The following is a 16,459-nucleotide window of genomic DNA, read 5'->3' as shown; positions in this document are numbered from 1 at the left end:
AGAGACAAAAAGAGATAGAGATTCAGAGACAGATGAAGACAGAATGTTGCTATGAAAAGAATGGTAAAGTTGGAGTCAAAAAGCCCTATAACTTTGAACAAGTCACACGATCCCCAGTGCAATGAGAATGAGAATGGCACTATTGACCTGGGAGGATTATTTCAAGGATCAGATAAGAAAGGCAAAGTTGTTACTTCCATAGCATTTTTCTCATGCCGTCCTTTATTCATCACCAGGGAGGTGATGCTGTGACATGCAAGAGAATTGGATTTAAGTGAGGAAGGACTGTACAAGGTCACCAGCTTCATTGTCCCCATCAGATCCACCTGGGTGCATTGGCCAGATATAGATTAGGATAACAGGAGACCTTGGCCTTTTTAAGGTAAGGTCTTTAGGGTCAATTTGATAGAGGCAACACCCATTTAGTGATTTAGGTGAGGTAAGAATTAGCAAAGAGTGATCTCTTTAACCTAGTCCAAAAAAACAATCAATCTACAAGGGGAAGATCCTCAGGGTCTCTGGCCAAAACAGAAACAATTACTATTTAGACTCACTCTGAACCATCAAGGCCCACACAATGACCAACTGAGGCTTGAGGGAAAGCAAAGTGGCAAAAATGGAAAGCATTTTGGTGCAGAAGGAGATCTGGGTTTAAAATTCAATAAACATTCAATAAGCAGTGGAGTCCAGAAGGGTCAGACCCTATGCCTGCAGTACTTCTCAGTGAACTGGAACTAGAAAGTATTTAACAAAATAAATAAAAATACAGTAATTTGTAGTTTCCTAAGTCAATATACTGCCCAGACGGATATGTTTCTATTTGAGTTTGTTACCCCTGAAAGAGTAAAGAACCAGCCTTGAAGGGAAGGGAAGAAAATGAGGATTTATGTCAGTTCCAGGCACTATGCTAAACATTTATACTAACATCTCTTATGATCCTCCCAATAACTCTGGGAGGTGGGTGCTAATATCATCTCTATTTTACAGTTGAGGAAACTAGGCAGGTAGAGGTAAATTGACTTGCCCAGGGTCACACAGCTAATAGGTGTTTAAGGCTGAATTTGAACCTAACTCCAAGCCCTGCACTCTATCTACTTTATCACCGAAATACCCCAAGTATGTCTTTGTCTTCTTCTATCCCCTTCCCCACTCCTACGCTCTAGTCCATTTTAAGGTGATGAACTGAAGTCTGGGATAAGTTTCATGATAGATAATTAGGTAGAGTGTTGACTTGAAATCAGGAATATTTGAGTTCAAATCCTCCTAAGATATGTACTAGCTATGTGAGCCTGGGCTAATGACCACTTAACTCTCCATTCTTTTCATCTGTCAAGTGAGAGGAAGTTGGTTCATTAACCACTAATATCCCCATGATTCTCCAAGCCCATGATTTGCCCAAGATTACAGAGATACTTTAAAAAATTCAAATGGAGGCATTTGGGTCCCACATCTCAAGGTGTTTCTACTGCCTGAAATGAGAAATAAAAATAAGAAATATTTATGATGGGTCTACTATGTGCACATTGGATAGAGAGCCAGCCTTGAAGCTTGGACCACCTGTATCCAAATCCTGCCTGGATCATGTAATGAGTAGGTAATCCTGGGAAAGCCACTGAAATTCTTAGTGCCCAACTCTCTAAGACAACACTTATCCTTTCCACATCATGGCAGCTGGGACTACAACACCCCGCAATCTGGAAAATCCACAAAATTTTTGGCCTTTCCTTCCTACCAGAGAAGAAAGTCTGAAGTATTGTTATTAAAAAATTAAAGGTTGATATTGCACAATACTATACATATATTTTATTTATTTCTGAGTTTCTAAACCCTTTCTGTGTTATCTGCAGCTTCCACAAAACTCCCCCCAAATTCCCATTTACTTTCTTATGCCCACCCACAATATATCAGAGCCACAATGAGGACAGTCACAGTATGGAAGGGATAACTGTATATGTGTGTGTATATATATATATATATATATATATATATATATATATATATATATATATATATATATATATATATATTTCAGGGAATGTGCCTTCCTGCATGGGTAGATGTAGAATTCTCATATGACCATTCCCTACAAAATGAAATCACAAATTTCAATCCCTCTCCTACACTATTTTAAGTTCCAGGACATTGATTTGTAAGGGAGCTTTCATTATCAACAAGGAAAGTTTTTTAGTCTAAGACTGAGCCTCTCAGCTTGAAACACTGAGGCAAAAGTCAGTCACAGGAAGGCAAGATCCAGTGGTAGATGAATCTTGGTCATTATGACCTCAAGTTACTTTGCACATAGGGGGCTGTCCTGTCTCCCAGTAGTTTGCAAATAGGCCAGTGGACCAAACAAGGGGGTTGGAGGGAGGGGGGAAGTGGTGAGAAGTTGGAAAGTTAACACTCTGGACTTTTCCATCATGTTAACCAAGAAGGCAGAAATGAAGAGATCAAACCCAGCAATGAAGGCAAGAGGCAACACACTGATCCCTATCCCCTCTTCTGTCTACAGCACAGGAAAGGTGTGGGTGGGGAAGAGCTCTGCCCTGGACAGTGAGGGCTGGGTTCTAGCATCCTGAGTCATGGGGAAGGGGGGCTCCTTGCTTTGAAGAACCTGGTAATCTTTTCTGATTCCTCTGATTCCTCTCACTTGAAGGCAGACAGAACAAACACCAACTATCTCTCTCTACGAAGCCAAAACCACAGGCCACTTCAAACAGGAATGGAGACATTTTCATACCTAGTAAGAAACCTCTTCTCTGGTTTATTTTCTGATCCACAGAGGCAGCTCTGTTGGCTGTCAGGGGGAGAAGGAGAAAGGGGGGGGAGAAAAGGGGAGGCAGACCTGAGTGTGCCCCACTTTAGAGAAGGTGTCCCTCCGTCCAAGTGTGACCCTGCTGTCCGTTCCATTGGCGCACAGAACGCAGGACAATCAGTGGCTCATTGTCCCTGAAGCAGGATCAGACTGCTCAGGATAGAATAAGAACTCAATGATCCTTGTGACTGGGGTGAGACCAGGAGTTCCATCAGGGGATCATGGAGTTGTAATGGGTCTTAGATGTTGAACCTCCATCCCAATCTTCTCAACAACAGTCTTCAGGGTTCCTTGACAGATCATCCATCCTCTGCTGGAACACTTCCGGGTACAGGGAACTTATTACCTCACAATGTTTCCCATTCCGTTGTCGGATAGTGGCAAATGATAGAAAATTCTTCTTTAAGAACAGTGTAACTTCATGGCTATGCCCTTCAATCTGTCCTCCTCATTTGCCAATATTCATAGCCAAAGGATCACTAGATCTTCTGTACCACCTATATTAGACCCCCATGTTCTCTATACTTTCTTTGCCAACTAACACAACCTTCTCTCTGCACTTATTAATAAGACACAAGCTCTGAGCCCTCGAGACACTTGACCCCTCGAACAAATTGCAGGTTTTGTCCTTATATCTACCCATTTCTTTCCTCTCCATCCCAGCCAACTATCTCTGGAAACCACTTAGAGACTCGGGGTTCTCTGATTTTAAACTGGAATTTCAATCCCCATTTCCTTGGAAGGAAATAAGGAAAATTCTCTCTTATTTTGAGTCTTAAAGTTCTGTCCAAGTTCCAGAAAACCGCTTCTGACCAGGTTAGGGGGACCAGCCCACTTCTCTCTGAGAGAAGAGTATATATATTTTAAGGAAGCAACTGAGTCAACTCTGGCTTCCACTGGCCTCCTCCACCTGCCATTTGCAGTGTATCTCTGCTTTTAACCTACAGGCTCGTGAATGCAAAGAATCGAAACAGGATATGATGCTGGCAAAAAGAGGAGGAGGAGTACAGGATTTAAAAGCAAGTATCTGGGCCCAGAATTGGGTGGGGAGGAAGAAGAAGATAAGAGATGCTTTCAGAAAAGCTGAGAAGATGAAGTCACTAAACTGACCTTGGATTGGTACAGATAGTCAAGCCATATATGTTTCCACTTCTAATCTAGATGGGGGAATTTCATTTTCTTCAAGGGTCCTCTAGCCAATCCACCTTCATGGGCCCTCTTCTCCCCTTCCATGAAAACCTAAGGAAGAAAGAATATCCAGGAGTAGAGGTTAGAAGTAGGAGAGGATCACTGCTGTCAGAAGCTATACAAGGGAGGATCTTCTGGGAGTTCCTATAATTCTGGACCTTTTCTCTCCCGCTTTCATCTTAAGTTTTCTTCTTCTTTCACTCATATTTCCCCAGCTCAGATTTCTTTCCACTCCTCTTCTCCTTTGTATTTCCATAGCATGAACTAAAGGAGGTGAGGGAAGAGCTCAAAGGAAAAATGGAAGAAATACATCAGGTAATGACACAAAGATTTGTGGAACAAAGAGGAACTGGGTAGAAGGTCCAAAAGGTGAAAATAAAGGCAATCTGGTGGTATGGGAGTGGGTGAAGAAGTTCACATGTGTAAAAGTTTATAGCAGAGCCTTTAGATTTGTTACATAGAATATAGAATATGCTTATAGAACAAAAGCATTTACAGTAGGAGCAGATTTATGGAAATTATAGATTTCAGTCTGGAAGAGACCGTAGATTCCACCGTCTTCAGTCCCTTAATTTTATAGAAGAGGAAACGGAGAACACAGAAAATTTCACTGTTAGGCTCTGGGTCATACAGTTTCTAAGAGCCAAAAACAAGAATTGAAGCCAGGTTTTCCTGACTACAAGTCCATCAATATACCCACTATTCCATCCTGAGGACATGAGGGTAGGGAAGGGATTCAGATCTGGCCTCCATTTGCTCTAAGATTTAAAGTCTGACGCCTTTAGGATCTTTGCTTCTGGGAAGATTCCCAGACCTCACTGTAAAAGACTCAGTAGATTTAAGGAAGAGAGATTTCAGGATCTCCTTCCCAATATAAATAAATCTAGCTAGCAACCTCTTCCCAGAATCCTTAGGAAAGGCTTGGTCATCAAGTTCAAGAGTATACTCAGTGCAGAAATAGCCCCTTCCCTTTTCTCTAGAAAGAACCTCAAAGGGGACAACACCTTCCTTCTTGTGAGTACAAACTCATGTAATTCTCTTTTCTTTCCTCCACATTAGATAAAATATATAATGAACAAGGATTTTGATAAACTCCAGGAGCTCGTAGACATTATGAAGGTGAGCCAATCACAAAATCATAGAGCATCTAGGTGGCCCAGGAAAATGAATGCTGGAACTGGAATCAAAAAGGCTTTAAAGGATTTCAATTCCGCCTCAGTCACCCACTAGCTGTGTGATTCTGGACAATTCACTTCTGATTGCTTCAGTCTCCTCAGTGTTTAAATGGAGATGATAAACGTGCCTTTCTCTCATGGTGGTTGTGAGAATTCAATGCAATAATATTTGTAAAGTGCTTAGCATAGTGCCTGGCATATAGTGCTTTGTAGATGCTAGCTGTTATTCTTTTTATTTCTAAGTTAGAAGAGAAAAAGCAATTCAAAAGAGAAAAACCATGAGAGAGGAAAAAAACAGAAAAAAGAAGTGAACATAGTATGTGTTGTTTATATTCTATGTTCATAGCTAGGTGCTTTGTAGATGCTAGCTGTTATTATTTTTATTAATAAATAAGGAGAGGAAAAGCAGTTCAAAAGAGAAAAATCATGAGAGAGAAAAAAACAGAAAAAAGAAGTGAACATAGTATATGTTGTTTATAATATTCTATGTTCATAGTTTCTCTCTGGCTGCAGATGACATTGTCCATCCAAAGTTTATTGGGATGGCTTTGAATCACTGAACCACAGAGAAAGAACCAAGCCTTTCATAGTTGATCATCACACATTCTTGCTGTTATTGTGTACTGTATTCTGGGATCTGCTTGTTTCATTCAGCATCAGTTCCTGTAAATCTTTCCAGACTTTTCTAAAACCAGCTTGTTCATCATTTTTTATAGAACACTAATATTCCATGTAATGGGCTGAGGCTTGAGTTGATGCACTGAGGTCCCAAGCACATGAGGCTAAATAGTAATTGGACCATACTCTATTAATATGTAAGCTTGGAGAAAGAATGGCCCCCACCCACTCTTTGTGCAAGTCCTGATGTGTTGTATAGGAAATGACGATTTTGGTGGGTGGAGGCAGGGGAGTGGAAAAGGAAGGGGAGGAGAGACTTTTGGGATGGCCATTGCCACGGTTGCCTCCACGGTTGGCTCGGCTCGCGTCCCTCTCTCTTAGCTGGCTTCCTGTCGCAACTGCCTATATTTGCTATCGCAATCTTTCTTGCCTATATTTGCTATAGCAATCTTTATTCACCTCTTCACTTCAATAAATATTGAAGATTTTTCCCTTAACCTGAATTCCTGACTCCGGCTGACCTTAAATACGTGGTCATTACAATTCCTTAACTTTCATATATCACAACTTGTTCAGCCCTTCCTCAATTGATGGGTATCTTACTCATTTTCCAACTTTTGCTACCACAAAAGAGCTGCTACAAACATTTTTACATATTTGTGGGTCCTTTTGCCTTCTTTATGATGTTCTTGTGATACAGAGCCAGTAATGGCATTGTTGGGTCAGAGGATATTCAGTCTGATAGTCCTTTGGACATAGTTCCATATTGTTTTCCAGAATGGTTGGATCATTTCGCAATTCCACCAACAATGTATTAGTGTCCCAGTTTTCCCACATTCCCTTCAACATTTTTATTATCTTTTCCTGTCATTTTAGCCAATCTGTGAGGTGCGAGATGGTACTTGTTGTTTTAATTTGCATTTCTCTAATCAATTAGCTGTTGTTATTATATTATTAAGCAACATAGGGCATAGAGAGGTAAAGTTGGAAGTTGCAAATGAAGCTGTGAATGTTAAAATGACTGGACTAAAACAAACACAATAAGACAGGATTTGAACCCTTTTAACACTGTAGGGAATAGCAAGAAGAAGAAGGAATCTAGGTGACAAACAATGCAAATAAATACTTCCATGAAATGAGAGACTCATTTAAATTTAAGACTTGTGATCCTGAGTCAAAGTGAAATAGGGGTAATTCAGAGAAGAGAGAGATAATTTCAAGCTTGAATAATTAGAAAATTCTTCATGGAAGCAGCAAGATTTGAACTGAGCTGGAAATACAAGTAGGATTTAGACAGTAGGCAGGCAGGAGGAGCAAGCATTAAGGGGCCAGTAAGAAGATGACAGGCTAAATGTATTGCAGGGATCAGGTTGAAGATTAATAAGAAATGAGGTTGAATTAGACCCCCATTGAAAAAGGAGGGGGAAAAAACTTGTAAAAATGTACAGTCAAACAAAAGAAATTCTGGAATTGGTTGTATCTAAAAATTACCTCTTATTCTGAATTTTGAGAGGAGAGGAATTTGAAACTAGTTGACCCAGTGGATAGAGTGCCAAGTCTAAAGTCAGGAGACTCCTCCTCTTTAGTTCAAATCAAATCTTTAGTTCAAATTTTAGTTCAAAAAGTTTAGCCTCAGACACGTACTATAGCTATGTGATGAGAAGAAGAAGAAAAAAAGTCTTTAGGAATCTAGGTGAAAGATAATGCAAGTAAGTTCTTTCATGAAATGATGAAAGACTCTTAAGACTTGTGGTTCTGACGCGAAGTACCTCAGTTTCCTCATCTGTAAAATGAGCAAAAGAAGGAAATGGCAAACCATTTCAGTATCTCTGCCAAGAAAACTCCTGAATCCTGAATTTATCATGATTCTGGAAACCAATTTGGAACTAAGTTATAAAAGTTAATAAACTCTGCAAATCCTCCAACTCATTGACACCACTAGTAGGTCTGTAGCCCTCAAAAAGATAAAAGTAGAATCATGTAAACAAAAATAATTATGACAGCTTTTTCTGTAGTGACAAAGAACTCAAAACCAAAGGAGTGCCCCCAATTAAAGAAGGGTTGAACAAATTATGGTCTATGCACCTAATTTAAATTTTACTATTAGATTGTTTCTTTGGTATTCCCAGTACCTAATAAGCATAGTCCCTGGTGCGTAGTAGGAAGCTTAAAAATATTTATTGACTGTCTATTAATTTACAAAAACTGATAAAAAGGACAGTTTCAAAGAAACCTGGGGAGCTTTGAATAAACTTGATGTCAAGTAAATACATCCAGAATAATTTACATAATAAAAACAACATTGTAAAGACAACTTGAAAGACTTAAGAACTCCAATCAATATGATGACTGATTTCTGTTACTGTTCTTTTCACCCTTTCTCCTCCCTCCCTCCCTCCCTCCCTCCCTTCCTTCCTTCCTTCCTTCCTTCCTTTCTTTCCCTTTCTTCTTTCTTTCTTCTTTCTTTCTTTTTTCTTTCTTTCTTTTTTCTTTCTTTCTTTCTTCTTTCTTTCTTTCTTTCTTTTTTCTCTTTCTTTCTTTCTTTTTTCTCTTCCTTCCTTCCTTCCTTTTTTCTATTTCAGTTGTTTCTCCACAAATGACTTAATATAGAAATATATTTTACATGACTACACATGTATAACCTTTACATTTATTTACTCTCTCAGGGAAGGGAGTGGGAAAAGGAATGAAGGAAAAATCCAAAACTAAATTAAAAAAAAAAAAGAATGTTGAGGGGGCAACTAAGTGGTGCAGTAGATAGAGCACCAGCCCTGAAGTCAGGAGGATCTGAATTCAAAGCTGGTTTCAGACACTTAACACTTCCTAGCTGTGTAACCCCTGGGCAAGTCACTTAATCCCAATTGCCACAGCAAATTAAAAAAAAAAAAAGAATGTTGAAAATTTGTACATGTAATTGAGGGAGGGGGAATATACTACCATTAAAAAAGAAAATAGAAGCTATAAAAATGGATGAAAACTGTGGAATAAATAACTCTCCCATCCTATAAGCACAGCACCAAGCAAGATCAGGTTCCTTATCTTGTTAATGTTGAGACTGTCTACTCTTGAATGAACATGAAAATCAGGAGATTCATCTTTTGGTCCCTTGTCTGTCCTGGTGACTATTACAAAATCTTCTATACTTGGGACAGGGACTTTGTCTCATCTAACCTTTAGATCCTCCTTCTTAATCCCAATGTCCAACACAAGTTCTACACAACTCAGTATACTTCATTAATGTTGAACTGAACTTGTGCCTCTTTTCTTACTGTCCAATGGGATAACAAAGATAGAAATTAGAGTTCCCTCCTATTAGGCTCACAGAAATGTAGCAAAGATTCTTTTAAAACAAGATACCAAAATCCTCTTGAGTTTTCATGAAGCAAGGTCCTATCTGGGGTCAGCACCAAGTTTCACGTAGGAATGGGAAAATGAATCTTGAAACACCTGTATTAAAGGAAGATTTTAACTCTCTACCCTGTCTCCTAAAGGACATGCAGAAGGATATGGATGAGAGAATGGAAGTCTTAATAAAGCTAGAGACAAACAAAAAGCTGTAAGTGTAACTCTCTTTTGCCCCTTACCAAAATATTCTCACTCTATTTGGTTTACTTGGTAGGGTAAAATAAGGAATTCTACCTTCACACATACAACATACAAAAAGGATTCTATCTTCCAGTTCCTCCATTATTCTGGACTGCCCTAAGACCCTGATAAGGAATTGTAATCAATATACTTCAATCCATCTTGAGTTCATGGCCGCCCTCTATGTTTAGAAAATCTCTAAGGTATCTGTTCCCACGGGGGTAACACACAGAGAATGAAAATTACACTGGAAAAAAACACAAGAAAAAACACAAGCTTAAATTAATGGGTCTGACAGAAGATACTGACATACTGAGTCAAGATTGATCATTCTTTGTCCTTACAGGAAGAAACACTACCAGCCTGCAACAGGGAAAGACTCATCTGAGAGATTTAGTGGTGGGACTTATTATGTGAGTGAAGGTCACTTCCTTGTACTTCATCCTGGTCCCAGCCCCTTCTCTGCAGGTTCCCTCCCATTGCCATTCTTCTTTTTTTTTTTTCTCTGCTTGCTTCTACTTCTCACAATGTCCTTACTACTATGGTCACACTTCCTTCCTCTTTCTCCACTTCTCCTGCTCTCTGTGCCCCATCGATCCCTTTTTGCTGCTCCTGATCTCTAAATCTGAGGGAATTACTAAGTAAGTCATATGGTCATTTCAGAGTCACTTATTAGACATTATTTGCTCCAAGATCATGAAGATCGTTCCATTAGTCCACAGTCCTCTCTGACTGGGGTTCCATCTTGGATATGGGGAAATTTATCTGTCTTGTGTTATTTCCATCCATTCAGGAGAATTGTTTGTCATGTTCCCAGAAAAACTGCAGTAGTATCAGGTAAGCAAGCACCTATACTAAGGGTCAGTCTCCTCTCCTGGGGTGCCCCACTCATCCCCAATCTTATTCAAATAATAGCTAGTATGTATATAGAGCTTTGGTTCACAACATGTTTGATAATATATATTATCTTATTTAATCCTCAAAACAACCATTATTATCCCCATTATACAGATAAGAAAACTGAGGCTGAGAAAAGTTAAATAGTCTGCAAAGGGTCACTTAGTAAGTGCCGCAGACATGGTTGTTTTTGACTCTGAGTCTGACACTGTCCATGGTGCCATCTCCTAGAGCTTTGAGATGCCAGAAACTTTGAGATATCTGCTTATGTGGCTGTAGAGAAGGACCCCTGTGAACAGATGTGGGAGGGGAATGGGGGGCAGCTCATAGATTCTGCTAACAATACAGCCCTGCCTAACTCACTGATTCAAGCCTGAGAAGAAAAGGAGGGGAGGGGATGGAGGAGTACGCACAACTCCAGGGTGTCTGTAAGACATTTGAAACCGCTTCATCCACAATGGCTTTCTCAACCACCTTGGGCCATGTTCACAATAAGTCTAATTAGTTTTAATTCTTAGTTTAACTTGAAAGAACTATGTTTTTTTTCTTTCTATTAGTCCTCTGAGAGACAGTGTGACATAATGGATAAAGAGTCAGGAAGATCTGAGTCCAAGTCTCCCCTCTGACACATAGTATCATTGTGACCCCTAGGCAAGTCATTTAACCTGAAGGACTTTGGCCAACTCTCTAAACCTATAAGAAGTTCAGAAAACATTACTCTGCATTGATAGAGGAAATTCCATATGCCAATGAAAGTACATCTGGTCAAAAAAAAAAAAAAAACTTCTGTTGTCTGGCTTTGATTTTAACTATATGACCATAGAAAAATCATGTCATCTCTCTGTGCCTCAGCTTTCCCATCTATAAAATGGGAAGAATAATTTTTGCACTTTCATATCTCATGGTGGTGATAAAGAAAGCACTTTGGAAAACACCAAAGGCTCTATAAATGGGTTGTGCTGTTATAGTCTCCTTTTGGGAAAAGCACAAGGGATCGGGAGTCCAGATCATTGGCTCTCCTCTTAGCTTTGTTCCAGTTGTCCCTCCCTTAATTCTTTCTCTTCCCATGAGACCACAATGCTGAGCATGACTGGGTTGGAATATGTATACAAGTTGGCAATGGGTTGGGGAAGTAAATGAGACACAGAAAACTTTCCAAGTGGCTTTCTGATCAAATTCTCTTCTGATTTTCTGGGGGTGTGGGGAGAGAAATACTTAGGACTATTTGGTTTTGTGCCCAAGTCAGCACTACGCGCCTCACCCTCCCTTCCTCTCCTCCCTCCACTACTAATATCAAGGGGGGAGTTGGGGGTCCTTGTTCATTTAGCCTTGATTTTCAATTTACAATAGCCCTAAGGATCTGGACCAAACTAAAAAGATCTCTAAGCCTCCAATCAGGATTTTTGAGAAGGAAAGAGAGGTGAAGGAAGGGAAGGGTAAAGAGAAGAAGGCACAGATTATCAGGAAGGTAATATCTCCTGGGCAGTGGGGAGGGTGGGAGAGGGAATAGCCTTCCTTTTTAAATCATTAGATCTTTGTATGAGCTTTATAACTATCTATGAATCATCCTTAACTAAAGATTCATAAACATTATTGTTGGGGAAACTGGAGAATTTTGCTGTGTATGCTACTTCTGTGCCCCCTAAAAAGGGGGAGTTGGAGAAAATTCCCTTTGGGGTTCTAGTGGGCAGGAGCTCCAGCAGCCTCCCAAAAATTGGATTCCTAGAATTAGGTGAGACTTCTTGGGGTCACAGAGAGATGGAGAAAATGGGAATTGGGATCTGGCAGGGATGCCTTGAAATCTCAGAGCAACTATGTCTTTACGCCACCATCCTGTTTGCATATTCCTAGTTATATGTCTGGCGCCACGTCCATGGATATCCATACTCCTTGGGTACAAAGAGTTTCCTGTTTTCCAGGTGGGAAAGGTAGAACATAGAAAATTGAAAGGGGAAAGGGAAAATCAGATCAAATGAGACCAGTGATGGGACCAAGCAGACTGTGAAACCTGAACTGGCATTTCCAATGCTTACTTGTAACATTAGGGAGATTCAGGGTATTCTAAAGTTCCATCTTGATGCCCTGGAAGAGGAGGGGATCAGGAATACTTCTCTTCTCATGTCTTCCCCTCCATATCCTCTCTCCTCCTCTCTTCTCTTTCCCTTCCCTCTCTCCTCCTCTCCCCTCTCTCCTCTTCATCTCTTCTTCCCTCTATCTATCTTTCTTGTCTCTTCTGCCCTCCTTTTCCATCCTCTCTTCTCCTCTTCTTTTCCTCATTTCTTCTTCTCTCCTCTCCCCTTTCTTTCCCTTTCCCTCTTTCATTTCTTCTCTCTTCCCTGCTCTCTTCTCCTTCCTTTTTTCTTTCCCTTTCTTTCCCTTTCCCTCTTTCATTTCTTCTCTCTTCCCTGCTCTCTTCTCCTTCCTTTTTTCTTTCCCTTTCTCTATCCACTCCTGTTTTCCTCCCTTTCCCTTCTCCTCTTTTTCTTTTCCTCCACTCTCCTTCAGTCTAACTCCATCTTACAACAGGAAAATTGCCACTTTGAGCGTGGGCACTGTTTTAACCATCGGACTGTGGTGCTGCCTTCTGATCTATATCTATCTGAATCCCAATGCCGTCAAGGACGCTCTCCCTACAATATGCAGTCGCAGAACCTATCAGCACCTTCGTTTCATCCTTTCCCCACTCATTGAGCTGCACATAGAGGGTTTACTGCCCTCTTAGCTCCCCACTATTTTTTTCTCCAAGAGATTAAAGTCTTCATTTACCATAAGATAGATGTGACTTTGTCTTTGATTTGGGGGAGGAGGGCCTCTATTTCTCTCCACCATACGCAGACACATTGTCTTATTACAGGAGCTGGTGCCATTGTTTCTTTTCCCTTTCCTAGTTTTTTGCTTCTCTTCAATAGTCACCTAGTCAGGTGGGTCAAGCACCCAGCAAGTCAACCAGTCAACTTGACAAGCAGATAATCAGTCAGCCAGCTAATCTAGATATTTAATAAATAAGTGCCTAATAACCACATATCAGGTGCTAAGTACTAAGAAACATGCAATACAGAAAAAACCTGTCCTCAAGGAGGTAAATGATACCTGGGAAAAACAGAATAGTCCCAAGGAAAGGGATATATGTGACAGTAGTAGTGAATGGTAATGGTGTTGAAGGTAATGATTATGGTAGTAGTGATGATGGTGGAGGTGTGGTGATGGTAGAAATAGTTGTAACAGTGGTGGTGGGTTAGTGGTAAAGTTAGTAAAGGTGATATTGTGATGGTGTTGGAGATGGTGATGGTGATGGTGATGGTGGTAGAGATGATACTGTTGTTGGTAGTTGTGGTGATGGTATTACTACAGTGCTGATGGAGATAACAATGGTGGAGATGGTGGTGATAATATTGGTGGTGATGGTCACAGACGGTATAGTGATGATGATGGAAATGCTGTTGATGATGGCTATGATGTTGGTGGAAGGTGGTGATGGTAAAAAGCAGCTGACAGAGAAGTCTCCTGGGTATTCTTTTAGCTGTGCTACTAATAGCCAATATTTTAAAAGAAATCAGAGAAGAGGAAAAGATCTAAATCTGCTAAAGTTTTGAGTCAGAGTCTGAAGAAAGTCAAAATCTGTTAATAGATCAGAAATAAACATGGATTAGGTTGGAGTAGGAAAGGTCAAAGAGAATCAATCATAATCATAGCTGGTATTTATATAGTACTTAGTATGTTCCAGGCACTATGCCAACTGTTTTATAAATATAATCTTATCTAAGTCTCAATAATTCTAGGAGAATGGGTGCCATTATCTCTATTTTACAGTTGAAGGTCACACAGCTAGTGTTTGAAGTTAGATTGGAACTCATGTTCCTGACTTCAGGATCAGTGCTCTATCCACTGCATCACCAGCTGCTTCCAAGGCAGGGGCAGCTGATGTTGATCAAGTCTGCTTGGCCACATTTTAACATGACTAAGTAGCCTTCTCAGCCTCTGTTCTTTAAAGCATTTATCTTTGAGAAGAGAGAGAAGACAATAACTTTTTCCCTTGAATAGTAAAAATATGTAATTACAGATAATAAGTAAAGTAACTGGCAACTTGGTGAAGTGGATCAAATACTAGATTCAGAGTTAGGAACTGTTGGATTCAAATCTTGCCTCTCACACTTACCTATATGACTATAGGCAACTCATTTAACTTGTTGGTGCTTCAAGCAACTTTCTAAAATTTATCTACTAAGTTATAGTAATTATCTGCATAAGTGATTTTTTAAATTCTAGATCTTTGATATAAGCACAGTAATTAGAGTAGTCACAGTGATGAATGTATCTGAAAGAATGCTGAACTTCAAGTTGAGAAAAATGTTGTATTTACAGCTGATGAGTCAGCAATAGGTTTGCACACTGATTTACACAGATTATTTTATTTGAGCCTCACGGCAGCTCTGGGAAGGAGAAACTTCTAGGATTATTGCCCCCTAAAGATTGACTCCACATCCAGTCTTAAGCTCTCTTTGGGTGCTCTTCACCATAGAGCATGGGTGTAAGGCTCAAAGGATGTCCATAAAACATGTTGCAAACCTGAAAATACTATATAAATGTCAATTATTATTATTATTATTATTATGGGAGTGAGATAAGGAAAGAGGAGCCAGGAATTGGGGAAATGAGAGGAATTGATCTAATCTTTTGCTCTTCAGAGTTGCCAGGAACTAAAGAGTGTATTCCACAGCAGCAACAGCAAAAACTACAGGTGAAAATGAATTTTACAATGACAGCTCATTGAAACTGGAAATACAGAAGTTCAGTAATTCTACCTGTCCACAACAAAGTTCAAAACAGGATAATGAGAAGAAAGGCCTCTGAGCAGTCAAAATAAACATCCCCAAATCACATATTTTGTTGATGGGATAGTTTCTTAATCCTTTTCAAGTTTACTTCATAAGCAATTTTAACATGCTTATTCATCTGATTTTAAGCTCACAGATAACAATCAACAGATGGGAAGGAGGAAAGGGGGATGCTCCTGGGAAGCACACAAATTCTTTGCATTTCCCAATTTCTGACCCATCTTTCCTTGTCAACTTGCCATAATAATAATAATGTTAGCTCCTACAGTTCATAGAGGTTCACAATGAGCTTCACAACAATGGTAAAGATAGAAAAAAATTCTAAAAGGAACATGGAATTGAAAAATATTAAGACACCTAGGATCCTAGAGAAAAATGGTTCTGTGTACCTCAATAAGAGAAGAGGGCCACACTGTGTCTGCTTCAGTTTCCTTCTCTATGAAATGTAAGCAATAGCACCTGTCTTTTGTTTTGTTTGAGATAAGGTTTGTAAAATGCTTTGCAAACCTAAAATAGTGGCCATTTTTATCATTCATAAAAATAGTAGATTAGAGGTGGAAAGGTTCCTTACAGGTCATTCTAAGCTACCTTCACTTTGCAAACAAGAAACTAAAAGCCTGTAGGGGTAGTTTGCCCAAAGTCACACAGGCTATAATCAGAAGACCTATATAGATCATAGAATCATAGATTTTGATTTTAAAAGGGACCTCAAAAGTCATCTAGTTCACACCCATTATATTGCTACTGACAAACTCAGGCAGAGAAGTTGTCAATCAGTCATTAAACATTAAGTACTTGCTATGTACCAAGCATAGGAATGTTCTAAATACTGAGGATACATGCAGGACAGTTCCTGATTTCAAATAGCTTACAATGTAATGGCAGAAGCAACAAATGTATACAAACTCTAAAATTAAGAGGGATTGGGAAAGGCTTTTTATGTAAGGTGAGATTTTAGTTCACTTTACTCCACTGAAAAAAGGCAGGAGAGAGCTAGTTTATAAAAGGTTTTGAAGGCCAAATGAGTTTTTTATATTACGTTCTGGGGACATTAAGGAGCCAATGGGGTTTATTGAGTAGGGGAATGACATGGTCAAACCTATACTTTAGGAAAATTATTTTGGATGGATGGACTGGAGTGGGGAGAGATGAGGTATGAGGAAATAAAATGGTTCAGACACAAGGTGTTGAGGGTCCGCACCATGATAGTGCATTCAAGAGCTACTGCAAAGGTACAATTGATAGGTCTTGACAACAGGTTGAATGAATATAGAGGGATGAAAGTGAGGAGTTGAAAATGACATCTGTGTTATGAATCCAAGGGATTGGGACGATAGTGTTGCCCTCTG

The 16,459-nt window shown here is 39.7% G+C and overlaps 1 protein-coding gene across 13 annotated transcripts; it reads left to right on the top strand.

The window, feature by feature from the left end:
- Positions 1-2,320: 2,320 nt before the first annotated feature.
- Positions 2,321-15,155, top strand: TEX35 (testis expressed 35). Of its 13 annotated transcripts, none has more exons than XM_051998876.1 (10): positions 2,321-2,519; positions 2,654-2,740; positions 3,760-3,831; positions 4,259-4,315; positions 5,060-5,119; positions 9,285-9,349; positions 9,725-9,791; positions 10,172-10,215; positions 11,626-11,743; positions 14,961-15,155. In XM_051998876.1, exons 1-10 carry the CDS (start codon positions 2,418-2,420, stop codon positions 15,015-15,017), a joined length of 729 nt encoding a protein of 242 aa, XP_051854836.1. In that variant the 5' UTR covers positions 2,321-2,417; the 3' UTR covers positions 15,018-15,155. The 13 variants fall into 13 exon arrangements, with proteins under 13 accessions (XP_051854836.1, XP_051854838.1, XP_051854833.1 ...); XM_051998878.1 differs by lacking the exon at positions 14,961-15,155 and adding an exon at positions 12,781-13,050 and having other exon boundaries at positions 2,321-2,465; positions 2,658-2,740; XM_051998873.1 differs by lacking the exon at positions 14,961-15,155 and adding an exon at positions 12,781-13,050 and having other exon boundaries at positions 2,321-2,465.
- The last annotated feature ends 1,304 nt before the right edge of the window (positions 15,156-16,459 follow it).

Source organism: Antechinus flavipes, chromosome 4 (assembly GCF_016432865.1).
Source record: "Antechinus flavipes isolate AdamAnt ecotype Samford, QLD, Australia chromosome 4, AdamAnt_v2, whole genome shotgun sequence".
In the NCBI taxonomy this organism is placed as follows: Eukaryota; Metazoa; Chordata; class Mammalia; order Dasyuromorphia; family Dasyuridae; genus Antechinus; species Antechinus flavipes.
Note: the sequence above shows the minus strand (reverse complement) of the source record. Positions and strands in the feature narration are given on the sequence as shown.

Excerpts from the sequence above, each read along its gene's own strand:
- TEX35 (XM_051998871.1), top strand. The coding sequence starts at position 2,418 with ATGTTAACCAAGAAGGCAGAAATGAAGAGATCAAACCCAGCAATGAAG. Across the intron at positions 2,741-3,759 it reads TGGAGACATTTTCATACCTA|GCTCGTGAATGCAAAGAATC; the intron begins GTAAGAAACCTC and ends TTTAACCTACAG. Across the intron at positions 11,744-12,780 it reads AGGCACAGATTATCAGGAAG|TCTAACTCCATCTTACAACA; the intron begins GTAATATCTCCT and ends ACTCTCCTTCAG.